The sequence below is a fragment of the Hippocampus zosterae genome, chromosome 11 (genome assembly GCF_025434085.1).
Source record: "Hippocampus zosterae strain Florida chromosome 11, ASM2543408v3, whole genome shotgun sequence".
Classification (NCBI taxonomy): domain Eukaryota; kingdom Metazoa; phylum Chordata; class Actinopteri; order Syngnathiformes; family Syngnathidae; genus Hippocampus; species Hippocampus zosterae.
Window position 1 is genome coordinate 11,938,036 of NC_067461.1, and position 22,785 is coordinate 11,960,820.

At 40.5% G+C, this 22,785-nt stretch overlaps 2 protein-coding genes across 16 annotated transcripts in view; both read left to right on the top strand.

Annotated features, from left to right (window-relative positions):
- psme4a (proteasome activator subunit 4a) overlaps nucleotides 1-22,785 on the top strand; it is a 415,963-nt gene that overhangs the window by 190,308 nt on the left and 202,870 nt on the right. The gene's annotated exons all lie outside the window — the stretch shown is intronic.
- Nucleotides 1-22,785, top strand: part of LOC127610233 (neurexin-1a-like) — a 230,181-nt gene that overhangs the window by 58,297 nt on the left and 149,099 nt on the right. For 10 of the 15 annotated variants that reach the window (XM_052080106.1, XM_052080107.1, XM_052080117.1 and 7 more), the window contains 3 exons: nucleotides 17,205-17,506; nucleotides 20,211-20,234; nucleotides 21,244-21,405. In XM_052080106.1, coding sequence (XP_051936066.1) covers nucleotides 17,205-17,506; nucleotides 20,211-20,234; nucleotides 21,244-21,405 — 488 coding nt within the window. The remainder of the gene's footprint in view (nucleotides 1-17,204; nucleotides 17,507-20,210; nucleotides 20,235-21,243; nucleotides 21,406-22,785) is intronic. The other 5 variants (XM_052080111.1, XM_052080119.1, XM_052080109.1 and 2 more) reach the window with 1 other exon arrangement.

The following is a 22,785-nucleotide window of genomic DNA, read 5'->3' on the forward strand; positions in this document are numbered from 1 at the left end:
TACAGGGGTAATGCCTCAGTTTATGTAATCACATGACTTCCAAAAGGGAGTGATCCTGTGTTGATTTGAGAATGTGGTCTCAAGAGACCACAATTTGCTTGTCATATGTTTGTTTGAGGTGCCGTGATTCACATTAATCAAATTAATCTAAAATAAATACTACAATGGAGTAGAAATAAAAAAAAGGAAAGGAAGAAGGAAAAAAACAACACCGATGTTGGTGACCTTGCAGCAAGTCAGTGAGGTGAGGCTGGGATTCTGTCAGGCTTCACTATCCTGCAGCCATTTGTTCACTGGAGCACGGTTTTAAACATGCAATGATGATGCTCAACGTGCTGTGCAAACCTCAGTCGAGTGACCGCTATAAATCTGACAACAAAATGCATAACGAAAACATAAAAAAATAAATAAACTAAAAAAAAGACAGAGGGCGGGGAAAAGCTGCACACAGCAACCCACTGCAGGCATCTTTGTTCACTTTTTCCTGTCTGAGTGGTCGAGCCGACATGCTGGGAAGATAGTGTTTGAATTCAGGATACATTTATCTCAAGTTCAGCTCACTGCACCTTGAAAGAACTGGTCCTGACAGACAGGCCACTTCGCCAGTGTCAGAGTATGAAAGGCATGACTGAACAATCTGAAGTCATTATGTTGACTTTTGGAAATGAAAGAACAAAAGTGCACAATTGGGAAACATCTTGCACATTTGGCCCAACGCAAAATCAGTTTGGAAACCATGCCCCGAACACATTTGTGAATAAATCGATGACTGATCTAAACATCAAAGATAATCTTTCAGGGAGGACGCTGCAAAATCATAAAATAATGATCATGGAGACCAAATCAAGATGGCACTACCAGCATGCCTTTTACAAGGCAAACAGATGTAACCATGCAGATGAAAAGATGTCTTTGCAGATGTGTCTGCTCCCTATCAAGGAATCAAGCTGTATCTGATATATAGACTGCGCTGAGGAGCAGCAAAGACAAGAGTGACTCTGTACAGAACTCATCCCGAGATACACTACAGCAACGTAATTAGTACATGAATTATTTCTGTGCAATGACACGCCTCAGTGCCATTCGACTTTGCTCTTGTCTGAGCGATGTCTCCCATGTCTGAGGCCCAAATTAGATATCTGACAAATGTCAGTTCTCCACAGTCAGATGCCACTTTAGCTACCCCCACTCCCCCCACCCCCAGTCAGAATGCGACAGCCAAGCGCTATTGCCATGCAAGCTTTAGCTTTGTTTGCTAACAACCTTGACAAGGTTAGACCCTAATTGAGCAGCTTGTTAAGATGCTTAGCTGAGATTTATCAGTCTGCGGCTCATTAAGAGGGAAAAGCAGCAGCAAACTTTACTACACACCTGCCAATGCAAGTCATTGCATTTGAAAACAATCACTTAAACAGGATCATCTCTCTCTGCAACAAATTAGTGTTGATGGTTTTTGGGTGTGTCTGACTAAAAGCAAACAATAATTGGAATAGTTCACTAAAGTTAAGTAAACAAATACATTATTAGGTGAAAAAAGCATCTCTTCTGATGAGGATTTTGATGATGCTCAACCCCCCCACGCCCCCAACCCCACCCTACCATCCCCAATCCCCCCTGGGTTTACATTATTATCCCCTGGATTTACTAAATCAAAAAGGATTGGGTTTTTGCAGATTAGTATTCAACACATTACTCTCCCTCTTCACTGTAATGCTGTTTTGATTCAGTAATGGGCTGAGAGCAAATGAGAGCCTTGCAGCAAGAAGTGGGCCATTGAGTTTGCGCATTCACACAGTTTGCTTGTTCTCAGGAAGATTTCACAGTCGGTTTGGTATTGTCTACATAGTTTTTCTTTGGTTTGAATTTCATAATGGGATTGTTTGCTGCTTTTACATTTTTACATTCACCACCCATGGTACCAAACTACACGGTGTCCAGCCGCGTTGGAAAAGTGAGGACCAATCTAAAGGTCAATGATTTCAATTGGCTCTTAAAATGGGAGCGTAGAATCATCATCATTACAGTAAATCCCCTGTCCATCTCGGAAGTTATGTTCCAGATCACCTCAGCAATATACTCTTAAGGATTTTAAACGCTTTTAAAATTATCCAAACACGTTTAAATAAATACAATATTTTAATATTGGACAAACACGGTCACAATTTGTACTCGTGATGACGATTGTAATGATGATGAAGCTGCCGTAATACTGTAATTGCTTTTTCCATGATAAGATAAAGGTGTTCTTTGTAAAAATAATAATAATAATAATAAATTGACAAACCTGTCATGTATTGAAATTGAGTGTCTAAAATGTTCCGCCTGCATGAACATATATTACAAGCGTGCATTAACATTCTCACAACCCTTCTACAATGCATTTTACTTCTACAATGCATCTACTTTTTTTTTTTTCTTAAACAAACATGGTTATGGACAGTTGCTGGCTGGCTGGCTGTGTTTCGTCTTTTGTGCACCTGGTGGCTCCACCAACGCTGTTTTGTGCACCAGATGTCAGAACACGACCCTGCTAACTTTACATTCTGTTCAGAAAGCAAAAAAATAAAAATAAATAACGAGGAAGTGATCAGCAAGACAAGCAGCACACTATGAGTCCACTGACAAAATTGCATGGTTAATACACTGATTGGCTGAATTAATAGATACATATTTTGGGGAGACGTGTGGGATTTAAACTCAAAACAATGCCGCAAAATGCTGGAGAATGGTGAAAATACAAATTAACAACACTTTTAGAAACAACAAAAATGGCAAATTCCGGAGGAGGACATTTCAATGTATATATTTCTAATATCATACCATGATCAAACAGGCGGACAGTGTGTTCTTATTTATTTATTTATTTCTGCTTGCCTCTCGACGAAGGCGGACACTTTTTTGCACTGCTCCTCCTGCCCTCACCCCACCCTTTCCGTGCTCGCCACTTAGTCCTTGTGCTGTCTTTGTCTAACTTTTTTCCTAGCCTCCTACCATATTTTTCATCCGAAGAACTAACCATGGAATTAGTTGGCTGCTCTCTCGACATAATCGACAAAATTTTTTCGACGAAAAGAGCGGGCAGTGCGGAGCCTGCTTGCCCTCCGGGGACACTTGCTGCCGGATACGCCCTGGAGCCATGGAGAAAGTGGAGACCTTTGTGCCTGGCAGTACATTCCGTGGAGGATGTGGAAGACATCTACATTATTGCCCTTCTGATAACAGGTATGCTGATGTTTGGTGTTGGCAGCTTTCTGTTCTATCGCAAAATTCAACCGACGGGAGCGGCTCTATTGGAAATGAAGAAGCTGCCGGTCACTCTGGATGGCTTGGCGCGAATGTCCAACACTCAGACTCAATTGGTGACTGAGCTCAACCGCAATATTGTTGCGGTTTTGGAGCGACGCCGCGCGATCGACAACACCATGGAGAAGTTGGAATCCGCGCTGCGGAAAGAATTTTCGGATCTGACTGATCGGCGCCAGTTAGGCGATACAGACCAAGGACTCAAGTCTGTCTGGAATTGTTGGCGGCTGTCCCTCCAAAACAAACAACGCGATCTGGCCCCTGGATAGAAGTACGCATGGAGTCTAGGGCCCCCACCACCTCCTTCTCGGCCATGGACTGATAAGCCGGGACTGCCTTCCTGATGAGCAGACCTCGACGAAGCAGCTATGGCCTGTACACCATACACATACACAACTGGACAACCACACGCGCATACACATCCTTGTTAGCACCGTCTTCATCGCTCCGCTTCTTTTTCCCCCCGTGACGTGGTTCGATATGCGGAGCGCAACGGTGACCGTGCAGCTGGTCATTTCGGCCGCATCGTAGTTACCCCCCCACCCCCCTTCCCATTCATCCTCCCCCCTTATTACATGTTATGTCTTGTGACTTGTTGTAACTGTCATATACTTATTTATGTGCTCGGGTCTTTTTTATCCTGGACTTAAATTATCCTTGGAAGAGGATAGTTCGAGCGTGGGTTTTTTTCCCCTCTCCCTCCCCAGGGTTTTCCTTTCTGAATTCTGCCAAATAAAGGTTATCTTAATCTTATTTGTTTATGGTCATTCAAATAAACGTTGAGGGAGTTTTTATCACCAACGATAATTTTCATGAAATAGTTGGGTTTTGCAAAGCAGTTGCAATTTACACTTTAGGCACACACTGGATATAATATACACAGATACCTCACTGAGTGCCGGTAATTTGTACCACACCACACAACTGCATGGACAAAAGTGGCGAAATTGAATTTCATTGAATACAACCTTATTGTCAAATATGCTGTATGTGTAACATACAGGACAGATGAAAATGTTTGTGATTTCAAATCACAAACAATCACAAATTCAAATGAAATGAGATTGGTGAAGGTGCTTCATTCCTATGCTTTATGTAGATATATGAGCTGTTTTAAAGTCTTTTTTCCCCCTAATGGCATTAAGCCTGAGCAGTTCCTTTTGATTCTGTTCGTCCAGCATAATTTACCGAATACAATTCGCCAACCTTTTTGATCATACCCATATACCCATCGAACATCTTATTGTATTTATAACTCGATATATTTGCTCACATGTGTGAAATAATCTAGAGTGATAAATAAGTGATAAGAGCATTACATGCATTTTTGTGGTTTTTGAGATTCTGTTTGCAGTACTCAATTTGGAACGCATGCGGGGGCCGGCTTTGATATCATTTTATGGTTCCCCAATTTCCTGAGGAGGCAAATTTCTTTTATCTTCTTCACATTGCCCACCTCCAAAATGTCTGTGCTGGATTGTGTCTGATTGAATACCCTTTTCCCTGCCAGTCCTATTAAGTCCTCAAGGTGCTACTTTTGTTAAATCCACTCCACAAAATGTTCTCCTCAGTTGGGAACAGCACAAAAAGATTTATTTTAATAGCTGCCAGCTATAAATGGCTGTATGTTTTCATCTCGCATACGCATAGACGTTATTTGATCTTGAGTATTTCCTGCAGTTTTAGACAAGAGGTTTTCGCTGCTTTTCTTGAAAACCCTCCAGGGAAGCCCATTCAATCTTTTTGAAACAATATCTCAAGCTCAGGCACCCACAGGTATATTGAAAAAAATCTTACATAATTGTGTGATTTTTGATATGGATATTTTGTATGAATAGTGAGTCGTAAAGGCTAAGTTTGGTGTGAAAAATTGTGCTTGAAGCACCATGAAACATCTTTCTACTGAGATCACTACAGTACAATAATTGCTTGGATATAGTTTTGAATGCTGATTCTAAACTTTCTAAACTCTTTAAAACCGTCATTCAACATTTTGGTTTGGTGTGTGACCTGCCTTCTGTTGATATTGTTCTGTCATTGATTGTCATTGCACAGGTATGCATCTTTAACAATATGATGTGATGCCTTTGAAATTGGTCATTGAATTGTCATTTCGACACACTTGATTATCCATTTACTGGATGGCCAGAGTGATTGTGAATGCCGCTATCCTAAGTAAGGATCTTTCAATTGGACAGTAGAGTGACCCATAGGGATTGAAATAATTGATGTAGCACTGTCAGGTCAGTGTTTAGAAAGAACAGATGTTACTAAGCTTTGGGATGTCAGTGGGCATCTTTGATCTTCATTAAGCTCTGTGTCAGCAATCACCGTACACACAAGATCATGTTGGCCAAAATGTGGACTCACATCTGTAGTGACCACAATACTTGGACTATTTAGAATGAGGCTAATGTGGCATGTGCATCTGGCTGGGATTCTGGAGGATACCCTCAGCCTTAAATGCCTGTTTGCCAGCTGCCCAACATGGTGTGATGTGTGATGGTGTTGGCAGCAGCTCTGTGGAAATCAAAAATCAACGTGCCGATTGGTATGCACAGCTGTAGTCGAATAAAATGTATATGGCCGAGACAAGTACACCGTGTGAGCCGACAGAACATTTTCCAGGATGACATTCGTGATGATGTGGATCATCACCCCATTTTTTTTCCCTCTAATCACTGCTGTTCTTGTTAATTAGGAGCACCCAAAATAATTCAGTCGGCTGTCAGTTTGTTTATATTCAATTTCTATGTTATATATGTTTAAAACAAGAGCCACAATTAACTGTACATCTTAGATTGTATCTCAGCAAAACTAACATATTAAATCATTATCAGGTAATTGCCTTAAGGTCACGACTCTGAACTAGTGTCTCGATTTTAATGGAGATAGGATGTGCGTGTTTTTTTATTTATTTTTTGGGGCTAAATACTCAATAGCGGGTGGCCCGGTAGTCCAGTGGTTAGCACGTCGGCTTCACAGTGCAGAGGTACCGGGTTCGATTCCAGCTCCGGCCTCCCTGTGTGGAGTTTGCATGTTCTCCCCGGGCCTGCGTGGGTTTTCTCCGGGTGCTCCGGTTTCCTCCCACATTCCAAAAACATGCGTGGCAGGCTGATTGAACACTCCAAATTGTCCCTAGGTGTGAGTGTGAGTGCAAATGGTTGTTCGTTTCTGTGTGCCCTGCGATTGGCTGGCAACCGATTCAGGGTGTCCCCCGCCTACTGCCCGAAGACAGCTGGGATAGGCTCCAGCACCCCCCGCGACCCTAGTGAGGATCAAGCGGCTCGGAAGATCAGGTAATTGCCTTAAGGTCACGACTCTGAACTAGTGTCTCGATTTTAATGGAGATAGGATGTGCGTGTTTTTTTATTTATTTTTTGGGGCTAAATACTCAATAGCGGGTGGCCCGGTAGTCCAGTGGTTAGCACGTCGGCTTCACAGTGCAGAGGTACCGGGTTCGATTCCAGCTCCGGCCTCCCTGTGTGGAGTTTGCATGTTCTCCCCGGGCCTGCGTGGGTTTTCTCCGGGTGCTCCGGTTTCCTCCCACATTCCAAAAACATGCATGGCAGGCTGATTGAACACTCTAAATTGTCCCTAGTTGTGAGTGTGAGTGCGAATGGTTGTTCCTCTCTGTGTGCCCTGCGATTGGCTGGCAACCGATTCAGGGTGTCCCCCGCCTACTGCCCGAAGACAGCTGGGATAGGCTCCAGCACCCCCCGCGACCCTAGTGAGGATCAAGCGGCTCGGAAGATGAATGAATGAATGAATGAATGAATGAATGAATGAATGAATGAATGAATGAATGAATGAATACTCAATAGCTCACTTACAGGAATACCCAACTCACAAAGATTTACTTGGTTGTATAATTTCATACCTGATGGATGCGCAGACACTCCAGAGACCAGACTACGAGTAGAAAAGCAATGAAAACACTCAATGTTCCATAATATGTCCCCTTTGTCAGTAGTTATGCTGAAATTCATTAGTTCGTTTCATTGCAGTTGAAAATGATACATTTTGGTTTGAAGTCAATAGGATGAACATCACGTGCATCAAGTTTTGCTGCAGTTCTCCACCTTCAAATTCAAAGACAAGCTAGTGTTTAGCTACTTTTTATATAGGCAAGTACATACCTCTATATGTCAAGTCGTGAAAGGCACAAAAATGTTGCAAACCAACAAAATTATGTCCATCCAGGAATTGCTCAGCAAATTTGCATATAAAATGTCACAGCACCTAGCGTGCACAATTAAAAAGTTAAGTATTGGGTGTGTGGTATTGAGGTAGCGGAGAAAAGATCCAAAGAGAGCCCATCAGGGGGTTTGCCAAACAATAGAAATGCCAACCGGAACTAAGGAGAAATCATAATGGGATGATCTTGCAGGATCCGCTACACTGCGGCCACACCACTACTCACTCTGATGACAGTTTACTGGATGGTTTTAATGGTCGTAAATGAAGTCCCGCCACGGTTGGCATGCTTGGTTGGAGCAGTCTTGAGTGTTGATGGACCCTGATGGACCCTTGATGGGATGTGCCCTGAGGATCTGTGGCTTTTTGGGGAAGTGGAGCAGGCCAACTCATTGCTGAATGGCAACAGCTGTAGTGAGCACTAAATTGCAAAATTTAAAAATTAATGAAACAGTTTGAGGATGGGTGGGACGGTACAGGAGTAGTTAGCATAACCGCCTCATAGTCGTCCCAAATTCCCAAAACATGCATGATAGGTTCATTGGAGACTCAAAGTCTGTGGGTATGAGTTTGAATGGCTGTTTGTCTAAATGTGGCTGGCATCCAGTCCAGGTTGTAGGCCCACACCGCACTCGCCCAAAGATTTCTGTCACTTGTTGAACAGATTTTTTTCCCCCGGTAATTAATTCTCAACTATTTTTGTTCAGAGACCTTGCAGTATGTCACACACTAGCTTTTATTCTCATCAAAAAGAGCAACACTGAAGAACACTCAATGAGATTCTCCCAACCTATTAAAACAATTAGAATAATAAGAAAAAAAGCCTATAACTCTCCTAAGTGATTTTTAATTTTTTCATCGTCGATAAATAAAATTTTGTTAACAGGCAATTACCAGCCCAGAGATGGTGTCTCGCTAAATTCGCTAGCCAAAGTCATTATTCACTTAATTTCATCTCATTCGCATCAAGAAGCGATCGATCCACAATTGGCAGAGGTTTTAACACCCATCCTCATTCACATTCTCAAAAATTTTGATGACTTTGACAGCGTAGCTTCTCTCGAGAATTAAAATTGGTCTGTTGGGTACAGACTTTTCTTTCTGCAACCACTGTGGTTAGAATCTTTTATAATGTGGGCAGCATGTTCTAATAAATGTTTTTTTTTTTTAAATAAAATTGATGCCTGCCTCTGTATTTAATGACACACTGAATGGATCCATCAAATGAGTTTCTACAATCTGACTTTTGGACTCTCTCTCTCTCCCCCTCTCTCTCTCTGAACTCAGCAAGACATCCATCATACTGTGCAACTAAATGACAGTGTGTCTAACAGCAGTTTGAATGTGTAATCTCGCACCCATCCACACATGCTGACTCTTTCTGTCAAATATCCGCATGCGTCCAACAGAGCGTGCAGTAACACACATCCATCTCCCAGTTGTTGTAAGCGAAAAAGTGAATTACACTGTATGGTACAGTACGTCCGCCTCACAGTGCATAGGTGTTCAATTCCAACTCCGGCCTTCCTGTATAGAGTTTGCATGTTCTCCCCCGTGTCTGTGTGGGTTTTCTCAATGCACCCTGGTTTCCTCCCATGTTTCAAAAACATGCAAGGTAGGTTAATTGAATAGGTTGTTACCTCTACTCACGAAATTGATTGGTTCTGGAAGAAATTTCTTAACTAGAACATTTTGTAAATAGAGATGCGTTTTCCATGTAAATGCCCTAATCTGTTCTAAGCCCCCCCCAAAAAAAAATTCAGATATAAATGTTTTCTACAGCATAAAAATGCATCAAAATATGAAACAAATACAAATAGATTATTACACAATAAATGAGAAGTGTGCATAATGTAAAAAACAAAAAAAGCAAGAATAAAGAATAAAAATTATGAATATGAATCATTTAACTTTTAACTGCGTCCCCATCATTTTTTGCTCTCTTTAGTCCATGTTCTCTCTCAGAAGTGTTTTTTGCCTGGCATTTTGTAAAGAACTGATCCAAGGACATTTGCTTTTATTGGCTTTTAACAATCCTTCAACAATGTCCAAGGCAAACATCAGCATAGTGAGCGAGCGATCGCCCGAAACTGATGACTGACTGAAAGAACACTTTCTGAGTGATTCACATTTACGTAAAAGGATCAGAACACCTCATGGCCCGAGGGGCGAATGACGGGGACGCTGCATCGACACACATCTATCTATCTACACATTTAGACACATACGGTAGAAGTCCCTCTTAGCCAATGGCAGAGCAGCTATAAGCTATATGTTGCATTCAAGAAACTCTGAGCTGCGAGCAGCAGGCCATACTTTAATTTTATCTTTCGTATCTTGAAATTTCTTTCATAACAAGAGGCAGTATTTTCCTGTTGAGGCGTTTTGTAACTTGAAAATTTCTTATGAACAGATGTTCATAAGTAGAAGTACCACTGTACTATAAATTGTCCCTAGGTTTGATTGTGACTGTGAGTGGTTGTTTGTCTGTGTGCCGTGCGATTGGCTAGCAACTAGTTCAGGGTGAGCCCCACCTACTGCCCGAAGACAGCCGGTGTAGCCTCCAGCACAACAACCCTCATGAGAATAAGAGGATTGGGAAATGAATGGCTGGATGGTACAGCTCCTTATATTTGATTTCTCTTACAGCATATTGAAAGGCCAGTTTCATATTAGGTTTTTTCAAGGGTGTGCTGATAATGTAATAAATATGTTTTTAAAGAATGCAGAGCTTCAGAAAAGTCCTGTCTCTATCAAACCCCTAAGAAGCTAAGAGTGGTTTCATGATGCAAATTTGTGACTATTTCAAAAGAGTGCCAGACACTCATGTATGCATGCTTTTAATAGGCTGAAAGAAGTTGAATGGAAAGGGACTGAAATCCAATGTCAGTAATTTGCCAGGCGATTAAATTGCTTGGTCTCCAATGGATGGTTTTAAACATATTTATGGTTGAGCTGGTCATTTTCAAGTGTTGTGGTAGTGGTGGTGTTATGTGATCCATCCTATTTAAGCTGTGAACTTCTTGTGAACCTGATGAAAAGTCCTCCAAAGTGTGCTTGTCACTGAAAGCTGAAAACCAACATTTCTCATTTTACAAGGGATGGGGGTGATAGAGACACAATGATGCAGCGGGCTATCGTCAAAGTCACTATTTGGCTAGGAAATAAAACAGAATGATAAACAGAAATTATTTTATATCCATATACTGGACTTGTATGCACTGGTATGTACATATGTCACTATGTCATTCATATTCAGCATATACTGTCCGCCACTGTTGAATAGAATACTTTCAAGTGTCACTTATCAAGCTGAAAAAAAAAGTCTGATGATATTAAGATTAAAAATGAATAAATAAAATCAACATCTCTAGCATGCTATCACTGTTGGGCAGAAACCACCAATTTTCAGACTTGGCCAATTTAAATTTTTTTCATCGACTCATTTGTAAACGTAACAGACACCATGTGGGACTGTTAAGTTTCCAAACGAGTCACCCATCTATAGTTTGAAACTGGTTTGTTTGCTCTCTTGGATGATGTAATGATAATGGATCATCAAACAAGTGATGGTGTTGGAGATGAGAAAAGTATGATTAAAAAGTGCCTAAAAAAGCACTCCATTAAAAATAAGGTTGACAACACTTGATTGGCATGACCAAAGCATTGTTACTTCAACAATAGGATACAATTAATCTCCAGTTAAATATAAAACATACTCATATTGTAACCATTGCATATTAACTACATCATACGGGTAAATCAAACTGAATCATTCTTGTCTTTTGCAATGTCTGAAGTTTTGTTACAGCTCTGACGTTGGATAACATTAGAATGTAGACAAATTTGACCTGCAGGTGTGCATGTATTGAAGTTACCAGATAATGATGCATTCCCGTCATTATTATTTAAGATTTTACTTCAATTTATACAGTAAAGATAATAACAGAATGAAGACAATTAAAGTCAAGGCCTTTACACTCACGTTCATTTTTTAATCCCCTGCCAAGTCTGCTTTAGAGTCACGGTGTTCTGATTTGATGTTGACGGGCAGTGCGCTCCCCTGGGTGCAAGCTAATTTAAAATCAGCCATAGAGCAGCAGATGCCAGATTAGTGTCAGACCAAAGTGACTGATGAGGAGCTCCTGGCCGCACTGTCGGAGACATCCGAGAGTCCTGCTTGTTGCCCCGCTTTACAATACAACAACAGTTTGTCTTCTAAACTGTCAGTTTTGTTTAACGGTTATTGAAACGTTACTTTCTCTGTATTCATGCACCCATATGTATAACGGCATTTTTATATCTTTTTGTGTCGTGAGTGGCATAATTTAGAATAGTCTCTGTGGCACTGATTGAATTGGAGTGGTGAATAACTGTATCACTGGCATCAATATTGTCAGCTTGCTCTGCACTGCAACCGCAAATGCAATGTGATGAGAGGTCCCCAATTGTGGAAGCAATTACGTATTGCTGATTCATTAATACATACCGTATTTCACCTGCTAGAACAGTGCAGGATGAAATGAATGGTGTCAAAAAGTATACTACACTTTTATATAACTCGGTGGTTGTTAAAGATCTGTTGCTAATGACTCAAAACAACTCCCTCCAAATTTCAAATCTCAATCTATTTATGGCCTCGCTTGGGAGCACATTTTCACTCTGTTCTAGTCTTTTTTTTGTCCTCTCTTGTCTGGAAAAAGACTAAAGGCACTAGCTTTTATCCCTGTTCCCAGTTGGTGTCATGACTCAAGGGCAAGAAGGTGCCGGCAGCTTGCAGGGCTTTGATTGACTCAAGACCACGGGACACACCCAAAGACACAGAAGAACACAGCGACGAAACAACAGCCTTCAAATAGCTTTTGTTTTTCCCCCTGCAGAAATGCGACAGATTTGTGACACATCAACAGTCAAGTGTTAACGGTGAAGGTTGCATTTCCTTTCTGCAAACTATACCTAAAAGTGGAGCACGACAGTTCCAAGAAATTTTGTGGGAGTCAGCCTCAGGTATATGTAAGAGGGATAATTGCCACAAATGTCAAATAACACTCTACAAACATAATTCACCATCCGAAGTAGGTGGATTAGTCAACATAAAAACGACACTGATTTGACATGATCCTGTTTTAGAATGCAGGATGTTTGCGGTAGGCTGTAAGTCCACCTGTATGTTGACTGATGATTGTTGATGCTATTTTGCCTGATGTATGGCATTAAACTCAGGCTTTAAAGTTCAGTTTGCTTCAACAGCTTTTTATCTTTGGTTTCCTACTTTTTGACACATTCATTGTTTTCACTGGCACCTGTGATAAAATAAGTCAATTTACGCTAATGCAGAATTTGGATTGGGGATTACTATTTTTGTCACTTAATACTTGCCAGTTTTCAAGCGTAATGAAGTAAATTCTGTGCTCTGCAAGTGTAATTTTTTAAGAGTCATTTGCCCAAAAAATCATCATCAAAGGTGGGGAGTGCGGCCATTGTGCGGTGAAAAGTTGTCATTGATGCGCTGTCATGCCCCAGAAATTAACGATGGTTAGACATTGGGGTCGTCACATGCTGTAACATTTTTTCCACACTCAAGTACCCCTTTTTTTTTTTTTTTCAACATATTATCGAGTGATATAATGTTTTGAAAATAGCTTGCACGCTTTGATGATGCAATGTTCACAATTCAACACATTTATAGGTTTCCTGAAAAGTACTATATTTTTTTTACATTTTCTTTGGGCCATGTGAAGCCTGACAACAGTGATGTGTTATTTGAATGGAGACTTTTATAAGTTTTGTGAACCCACTGTACACAGTGGTGCTGGTTATCTTGCGTGATTAAAAGTGATTAAGTGATTAAAATGAAACATAACTGACATCCCATTTTGACATTTCTATTATGATTAATTATACTATTGGTTTTATATGCATTCAGTGAAAATAAACTCACCTTATTTTTGGAAGATGGAAGCTTGAATGCGAGTTTAGCATTACACTTGACTTGACAGAAAGATGGCGAAATGCTTCCAAATGTCGATCAGTGAGCAAACACATTTTGTCATATTTTGCCACAGTCTATATTTATAAAAACAACCCCAACACCATTTAATTGGTTGCCCGCGCTATTCTAAAAGTACTAATGGGATGAGTCCCAAATTGTTATAAATTCCTCACCATGCCACCTGCACATACATACATATACCTGTACAAAGAAGTGTATAAACACACATACTGTATACTTATTCCACGCCCCACACTCACAATTACTCTTCATTATTTTGGGGTATTAACAGTGAATTGTTGGCTTGGCAATGTATGATGAAGGCAAGAGATGAGAATGACAACCAGTGGCCTTATTTCTTATGTCATACTGAGCTTGTGCTGGTAAATAGAAGTAGGGGTCTCTCATTCTCACTGATAGGGTTCACAGACATGGAGGCGTGTTTAAAAAAAAAAAAAAAACCAAACTAGTCAACTTCAATTACGGCCTCATGTAGTTCTCCCAAAGGCGCTGTATAGGACCTTTAAGGGTGAATCAATGAGGTGACAAATTGTTGTGGACAGCAACCCCTTTTTATTTGTTACGCTGTTGTAGCATGCCTGAACGCTGCTCACCCATTTATATTGCTGTGGCTTATTTTCTGCTCATGGTTTTAATAGCTTGTTATCTGTCTAAACTAGTTTTTAAATGCTTGGCAACGCCTATTCACATGCACGCCGTCTTTGAGATGTTGATGAGTTCCTTGTTCCTACGAGTCATTGTAATACTTTTTTTCCATCTCTGCATTGTCTGATTCTTGATTTGTAGATATACACAATACAACGCAACATTTGTTTGACGATTTACTAGTCTCCATTACAAAACCTAGGGACAAGGTAGAGTGTTCCATTAACCTGCCATGCATGTTTTTGAAATGCGGGAGGAAACTAGAGTACCCGGAGAAAATCCACACAGGGGGGCCAGTGCCGCAATCGAACCCTGCACCTCTGCACTTTGAGGGTGACGTGCTAACCAATTGTCCACTGTGCCGCCCAGGATCTGTACCATAATAGTGTAATTCACTTATTCAGTTACAACAATTAGGAAATGAATGTGTTGTGACTGCACGCTCTGTTAGATGTACTGTATGCAGATACCTGACTGAAAGAGTCAGCATGAGTGGATGGGTGTGAGATTACACATTCCAAGTGCTGTTAGATACAGTGTCATTAAGTTCCAAAGTATGATGGATGTCTTACAGAGTTTAGAAATTGTTGTTTTTTTGGTGGGGTTTCTTTTAAATCATATAAATGTATTTGGCAATAAGTCTATAACAGCCATGTCCAAAGTCCGGCCCGCGGGCCAAATCCGGCCCGCGGTCGAATTTCATCCGGCCCCTCGGCCCCTGTCATAAAATCAGTGCCGTCTGGCCCGCAGATTGGGCGCAATGGAACACGTGTTGCATTGACTGAGGTCTCGTAGACTGGGGAGTGATGTTTCATAGAGTACTGCTTCCCTCTAGTGGCTAAATGAGTAATATCATTCACTAAATGAGTAATAGTATTTAGACACTACAGGGCATCACTCACCAGTTAACAAGACATCACTCCGTGTTTATATTGACTGATATGTCATATTTCAAATGATCCTTGCAGTTGTGGATATGTGTATTGCTTGTTCATTTCCCTGTTGTTCGAGTCAAAGGTTTTGTGACTATTGAAAAGTCATGGTGATACATTTTATGTTTCAAATCAATCAATTTGCACTCAGGAGACTTCTGTTTAAGAAAAAGTCAAGTGAATAAGCAGTTGCATGTGATATACCTGTTTCAAATGAACCAAAAGAAATTCTTAAGATTGTTGAAATTAAAATAAAAATGGAAATGTGAGCGGCCCGGTAGTCCAGTGGTTAGCACGTCGGCTTCACAGTGCAGAGGTACCGGGTTCGATTCCAGCTCCGGCCTCCCTGTGTGGAGTTTGCATGTTCTCCCCGGGCCTGCGTGGGTTTTCTCCGGGTGCCCCGGTTTCCTCCCACATTCCAAAAATATGCATGGCAGGCTGATTGAACACTCTAAATTGTCCCTAGGTGTGAGTGTGAGTGCGAATGGTTGTTCGTCTCTGTGTGCCCTGCGATTGGCTGGCAACCGGTTCAGGGTGTCCCCTGCCTACTGCCCGGAGACAGCTGGGATAGGCTCCAGCACCCCCCGCGACCCTAGTGAGGATAAAGCGGTTAGGAAGATGAATGAATGAATGAATGAATGGAAATGTGAAACAGACTGGCTTACTAAAATTTGTTGAACAATATTGTTGTTCAATGTAAAGAATGTCAGCCAAGGTCGGCCCCCCCCGACATTTTACCACATAAAATCTGGCCCCCTTGGCAAAAAGTTTGGACACCCCTGGTCTATAACATAACAAAGTACTGAAACAATGCAGTACTTCCCAAATGCGCTGTCAAATCAGAATCATAATATTTTTGTCATTGCACAGCAACACAACGAGATTTAAAGATAAATGCAATGACATAGAAACAAGACACACAACAAACAATGATAATGACCATTTAGTGCCGACATATGGCTGTGTGTGTTATAGGTACAGTATGGTCCTTGGGATGCATATGAATAAAGTGTCAGTGCAAATGGGGCTAGATGTGGCCTGTCATTTCATATTTACTTTTAGGAAGGTAATGGCTTTGGGATAAAAGCGGTTCTTGAGTCTGTTTGTTTTGGTGATGACACACCTGTAGCGCCGTCTGGAAGAAAGCAGGTTGAACAGGTGATAGCCTGGGTGTAAACTGTCCCGAACAATTTTTCTAGCACTGTTTAAACAGCGAGGTGTACTGTGTAGTGTTCAGCAAGGGTAGCCGTTGGCCGATATCCTTTTGTTGATATGATTTTTTTTTCTATGTGAGCTAATATAACGGCTGCATTCCAAAAAAGGGTGGAGAGTCCGTTTGGGTTCTTTTTTTTCTTTCTGAGAGTATTCCTTCTTGTCTTTCTGTTCCGTCAGTCGTTTCAATGCAGTAGCTCATATGCTCTGTGCACTGTCAATCTGGTTGATGGCATTGAGTCTCTGCAAAATGGTACATCACGTAATATTCTCATGTTTGGTATGGAGACAGCAGCCATTTTCCAACTGCTCAGTTTTGATGATCATGAAGCAAAGTACATCCAGTTCACAGAATGACCCTTTCATTTTCCCTGAAATGTTCACTTTTCAGGATGGGGATTACAATTGCACTTTCCCTCCTTTTTATAGGCAACATGGATGAGTGAGTCAAGTGGGTGTCTAGTAACAGGGGGGCTGTCGCTTTGACTCCTTTGGTTCACTTGAGGCCTTTCGGTGTCCTTGAGGACAATGTTGAACGCTCAGTAGCTCCTTATATCGTCACTAAACCTTGCTAACTGGGGGGGACGTATACAACAAGAACCAAATGGAACAAACAGTACAGTACACAATTGAAGACATCCTCTTTTATAATGTATTTATTAAATATAAATGCATTTCCACTCAGCATATAACTTTCAGTCACAAAATGCAGTGCCATGCTCACCTGTGGTCCTGGGCCGTGGTAGGTATCTGTCAAATCTTTATGTTGATTATTAATCAAACTACTCTGAGATGTTTTTTTTTCCCCCTTTCTCATTCTTTTTCCTCTCTGACAGCATTCCAATAGGCACCCACTCGAGCACGTTATTAATTCAACACATTTTCTCTCTTGGTCTCTGCAGGGAAAGAAGAGTATGTTGCAACCTTCAAAGGATCTGAGTTCTTCTGTTACGACTTGTCCTTGAACCCAATTCAAAGCAGCAGCGATGAAATCACATTGTCATTCAAAACCCTCCAGAGGAATGGACTGATGCTGCACACCGGCAAATCGGCCGACTACGTCAACCTGGCATTGAAAAATGGGGCCGTGTCTCTCGTCATTAATTTGGGGTCTGGAGCCTTTGAAGCTCTGGTGGAGCCAGTCAATGGGAAATTTAATGACAATGATTGGCATGATGTCAAAGTAACAAGGAATCTACGTCAGGTAACAGTACAGAGGATGAACAAGATACCTAAATGAATTACAACATTCACTTAAATCATTACCATCATACTGTTTCGTGCGGTATAATTTTCCCAGACGTTGTAATTAGATTGCCAAACAATCTAATTACATTGACAATTTTGCCAATGGCAGGTAGAGATATAAAACAGAAAAAAACATTTTAAAGCGTGCAGATGAAAATTGCTTTAGATTTTTGACAAGCGTTATGGGTTCCTGCTTTATCATGTCAGGTTTGACTGAAATTAACTGCATGATTATTTAAGTGATTGTCGACCTTTAATGTTTAATGATTTAATGAATTGGGTGAGAAGGCAGATCAGTGGAAGAAACAACAGATTTTTTTTTTCATAGCAAGTACACTTTTTCCACTCACTTACTGTTATTTGTATAATATGCATCTCTGATAAACATAGTTCAAAGAAATGATATACACTGGTGCCTTGAGATACTAATGACCCGACTTAAAGTTAGTATTAAGAGAATATGAGCAGTTATTTGGCACATTTTTTCTTTTTCTTTTTTTGCTTTGACTTGCAAACACACACTTGAGGGTTCAGCACTGTAGGTGTTAAGGAATCCAGCCCAACTTCCCTTATAATAAGCAGCAATATGTCAGATAGTGAGCTATTCTTCAAAAAAGAAGCATCAAGCTATTTACCATTCCTAGTTGAGGTGTACTGTCAAACTAAATATAACCAGAGAATTACAAGTTTCATTTTGAAAACAATTCTAGAATGTTGCCTTAAGAATACCCCCACTAGCTTAATGCCTAACACATAATGAAGAAATTTCATTGATAGGCGACTGGATGGCATCGACATTTATGGTGTTAAAACCCTTTAACAAGGGATATTTCAAAACAAATGTAGGGCAGCACATGAAAACAGACAGTATCCGAATACTCAAAGGCTTCTATTCAGTTTCATCTGCCAAAAACAAACATAATGGCATTGTAGTGAGTCTCTAAGAATAGTAATGAGTGACTTCTATTTGTTTGTGTCTGTATGACTATGTTTTACTGCCCCTTGTGGCTAAGACAGGCACAACAGAAGGATCAGACTTGCTTATCGTCATGAGGGTTGCAGGCGTGCTGTAGCTTATCCGAGCTGTCTTCAGAAAACAGGCGGAAAATGAATGCAATTGAAGCATTAACTCACAAACTGTTTGATTCTTTTCATACTTTTTAATTGAGTCATTACACTGGTTTTATCAAGGGTAACAATATCGAGTGTTATTTTCCTAACAAACACACCTTTTGGGGGGGAGACTGAAACAGATTAATAGCATTTCCATTCATTTCAATGGGGAATGATGATTTGAGACAGTTGCGAGCGTCCTCATGGAATGGATCAAGTTTGTTTCTCCAGGCACCACCCTGTATTGGAATGCCAACTTACAGTGCAGCACTTGTTAGCTGGGAATGCAGGGGGTCTTTTTTATTTTATGTTGTCTTTTTTGGGTTTGTTTTTTTTTTTTATTACTCTAAGGAATACATTTTAGACCTGGGGTCTCCAAGTCCAGTCCTCGGGAGCCTATTTTCGATATTGCATTCTGTTTTTAATATTTCCCTTGCTCCAACACATTATTCAAATGAGTGATTGTTACTAGGCTTGTGCAAAGCTTGTTTATGAGCTGCCTCTTTGAATCAAGTGTGTTGGAGCAGCGACACTTGCTCGATAGGGGCCCCTGAGGAGTGGACTCTGAGACTTTATGGCAAATTTCGCTGATGCTTTAAATGGTATGAAAATCAATCAAACTCAAGTATGGGAACTAATCAAAAAATATTGTATGATGACAAAAGGTTTAAATGTTAGTGTGTCAGGGATATCCTAAGTGTATTGCAGGTTTTTTGTACAAAGGTTGCATTTCTTCTCATGTATTAGGCAGATTTATTAGTCTTTCATAGGAAGGTAAATGTTCTCATGCGGTCAGCAGGATGCGAAATATAAACTTTATACCACATGGCTGAGGAGTTTACTTCCAGGCAAACACTTCATCAGACAGAAGAACATAATCAGAACACTGTAAACTTCCCTAACTGCCTTTGTCAATCCAATACGTCTGCGCTGAATTTTTTGGAGGGGGAACTCTTCTTTGAATCAAATCAATTCACACATTATCTGGAAAAAAGAATCACACTGAATCACCTCAGGCTGTCGCAGGGTCTTAATTCTTTCTCCCTCTGCACTCAAGTGGTGCTACAAAGTAAATTGAAGTCAATAAAACAGAGAAGAGGTCCAGTTGTGCGTGAGTCTTCTAGGGGAAGCCTGAGACACAGTCCCCAAAACTAACTCTCAGGACACAACCAAAACACGTATTACCACCAATAAGATATGACATTTGACAAAGACTTGATAAGAAATGTCAACTGAATGTCAACACAAACCATGTAGAACTTCATTGGCTGAGATCTTAAACCTCGTTGAGAACTTTATTTTTTTAACAACGTAAGTCTAGGTCTGCTTTTTTCTTGTTAAACTTATTTTGCCCTACTTCCTCTCTGTTACTAACATGCTTTCAAAACAAACTAACATCATCCATGGAATGTGTCATTCTACTAACCAGTATGGTCTTTGCCGTTTTAACAATGTACTAACAGTATTGACCATCATATATGATTTGAGTAACAATCGTTATTCTGTTCACAGTTTTTAATTTCCTTTCTCCCCCCTTTTCCACAAAGCACTCAGGCATTGGACACGCTATGGTAAACAAACTACATTGTTCGGTAGATATACTAATTGTTTCTTAGTTTGGATTTGCTGTGTGTTTCTTTTTCCCTTTTTTTTTCTTTCATTTTTTTTTTTTTGAACTGTAGACGTCATTTACAAAAACAGGGAATTAGCGGTTGGTACTCTTCTGGTTACTTTTCAGATTTGTTTTACATTTAGATTTTTTTCCCATCATTTGTATCCTCCTAATTGTATTTACTTTGTACTCGTTTCCTGTCCAATTTTGTTTGAGACACTCCTTTAAGAGCCTCAATTTGAATAGATTAAATGTTTGGGGCTCTTTGCCGTCTGGCTGGCCTTCCTTTGGCTCCTCACTCATTTGGCATGGCATGCATTTTTACTTCATGTTGCGACACATAAGCCATTTGTCAACATGAATGTGACGGTTGAGCTGTGGTTGTCTTCTCTGGTGCTTTCTCATGCCTTGTTGTGGTTTGGCAGTGTCCATAAGTTTTTGCATGCATCTAATGCACTGGCAAGTGTTACCGATGTTCGTAACCCACACACTATCTTTTTGTATGAAAATAATCAAAAAGAAAAGAGTGACGTGCATGCTTATTTTTTGTCTTTGGCCATTTTTCAAACATTAATTGTGCCTTACACAGCATGTACTCCATCACTACCATCTGACTTCTTTTTAGAACTGTTAGGCGTACTAATATTTGAGTTAAACTCGTCCAGTTAACATTCTACTAACACCATTTTTGTGTCTGCTAAATAATTTTACGTTGCATTCGGGGCAATACTAACACTCTATCCTGGACACTTCACTAACTCTATAAAACAGCACTTCTTTGGGGGCATGGGGTCCTCCAACTAATCATTTGGACAAAATAACAGTACAAGAAAAAAGACTTGAACAGACATGAAAATGGGTTTCTGGAAAAGTAGAGGAAAACTCATCCCAAACGGGTAGGAATGAAGGTAGTTGCACCTAACGTAGGCTGAGTATAGTATTTCTTTTCGCTGTGCTTTGTTGTCTAGGTAACAATATCTGTTGACGGAATTCTGACGACGACGGGATATACGCAAGAAGACTATACCATGCTTGGCTCCGATGACTTTTTCTACGTTGGAGGGAGTCCGAGCACAGCGGACCTGCCTGGATCTCCAGTTAGCAATAACTTCATGGGCTGCCTCAAAGAGGTAAATACCACTTTTGGCTGCAATTTGACACATATATGCACATACACACGCATACACATTGTTTGGCCTCCACTAGATCGAGCTGAGGACATTTCTCAATGTCCTAGACGCCCGACAGGCGCAAAAGGCTCCATTTGAAATGATCAGTACCCACATTTCAATTGTGTTATGCTATTTTTTTGTTACACATGCTCCAGTTAAAAATGCCTATCCATTTTCTATAACACTCATCAGGGTAAGAGCAGAACTGAAGGCTATTCCTGCATACTTTAGGTGAGGGGTCGGCGGAACCCTTTGGACTAGTCGTCAGCCAATCGCTAAGTAGTTAAAAATGTTAACACTAAAAAAAGTTACATTTAACAATCTCATTGTGGCCCGTTTTTTATTATTCGATATTCATAGCAACCATAAGATTGATCCATTTCAATCAGACTTTTCATTTGTTGAGTCACAAAGATGTATTTTATTCAGGTAACTATAATTAGCTGATTTGACTAATCAAGTGAGAGGAAGAATTATTATTTTTTTCCATAAGGTTGATAGTGTATGTTCTTTATTTTTAACTGCAGCTGCCATGTTAATACACTGCCTGACAGACTTTTTGACCTAATGTATGAACACACAACACATGAGACAAGCGGGGCATGTTTATTTTCAGTCGTGAGTAAAATGGGCGTCCACCAGTGACAGACTCAGACATCCCTTGGCACTTTTGACCCAGTACATGACGATTGCACTTATGATGAAAACCCACCTCCGTCAGTCCTTAGTCCATCGTTTTTTTTTCTTCAAGTTTCCCGTCATTTGTTAATCATCAACTAAATGGGCATCCATCAGGAACGGACTGATGTACCTTCTGTCAGTACTGACGGAACGCACTAATATGCGATACAATTTTTTAGAGAATACATGGAAATACGCTACTCAAGTAGCGGCCTACAATATAGGTGGTAGATTTTGTTACTTTGTATGATCGAAGCTAACATGACGATTACTCTTCAATCCCATTAATTTCATATTTTGCATAACAACAAAGCTGACATATTTTAAAGCATAACATCAAACATCCCGAAGCTAATCAGATTCAATGTTAGCATCTGCGTGCATGTGACCTTTAAAGGCCAAAATTGCAGCATTGAACGAACCCTCCCAGGAAAAAATCTCTACATGCGCGCATACTTGCAAACCTTCGCCGCTGAGTGAGATACCTACTTAATGAACCGGCATGTACAATGACTGTTTGATGTATTGCTCACAATTGAGTTGATTAAGATAAGATAAGATAAGATATCCTTTATTTGTCCCACAATGGGGAAATTTACAGCCTCCAGCAGCAAGAATGTATGTAGAAAGAAGAAGAGAAAAAAAACCCAACAACAA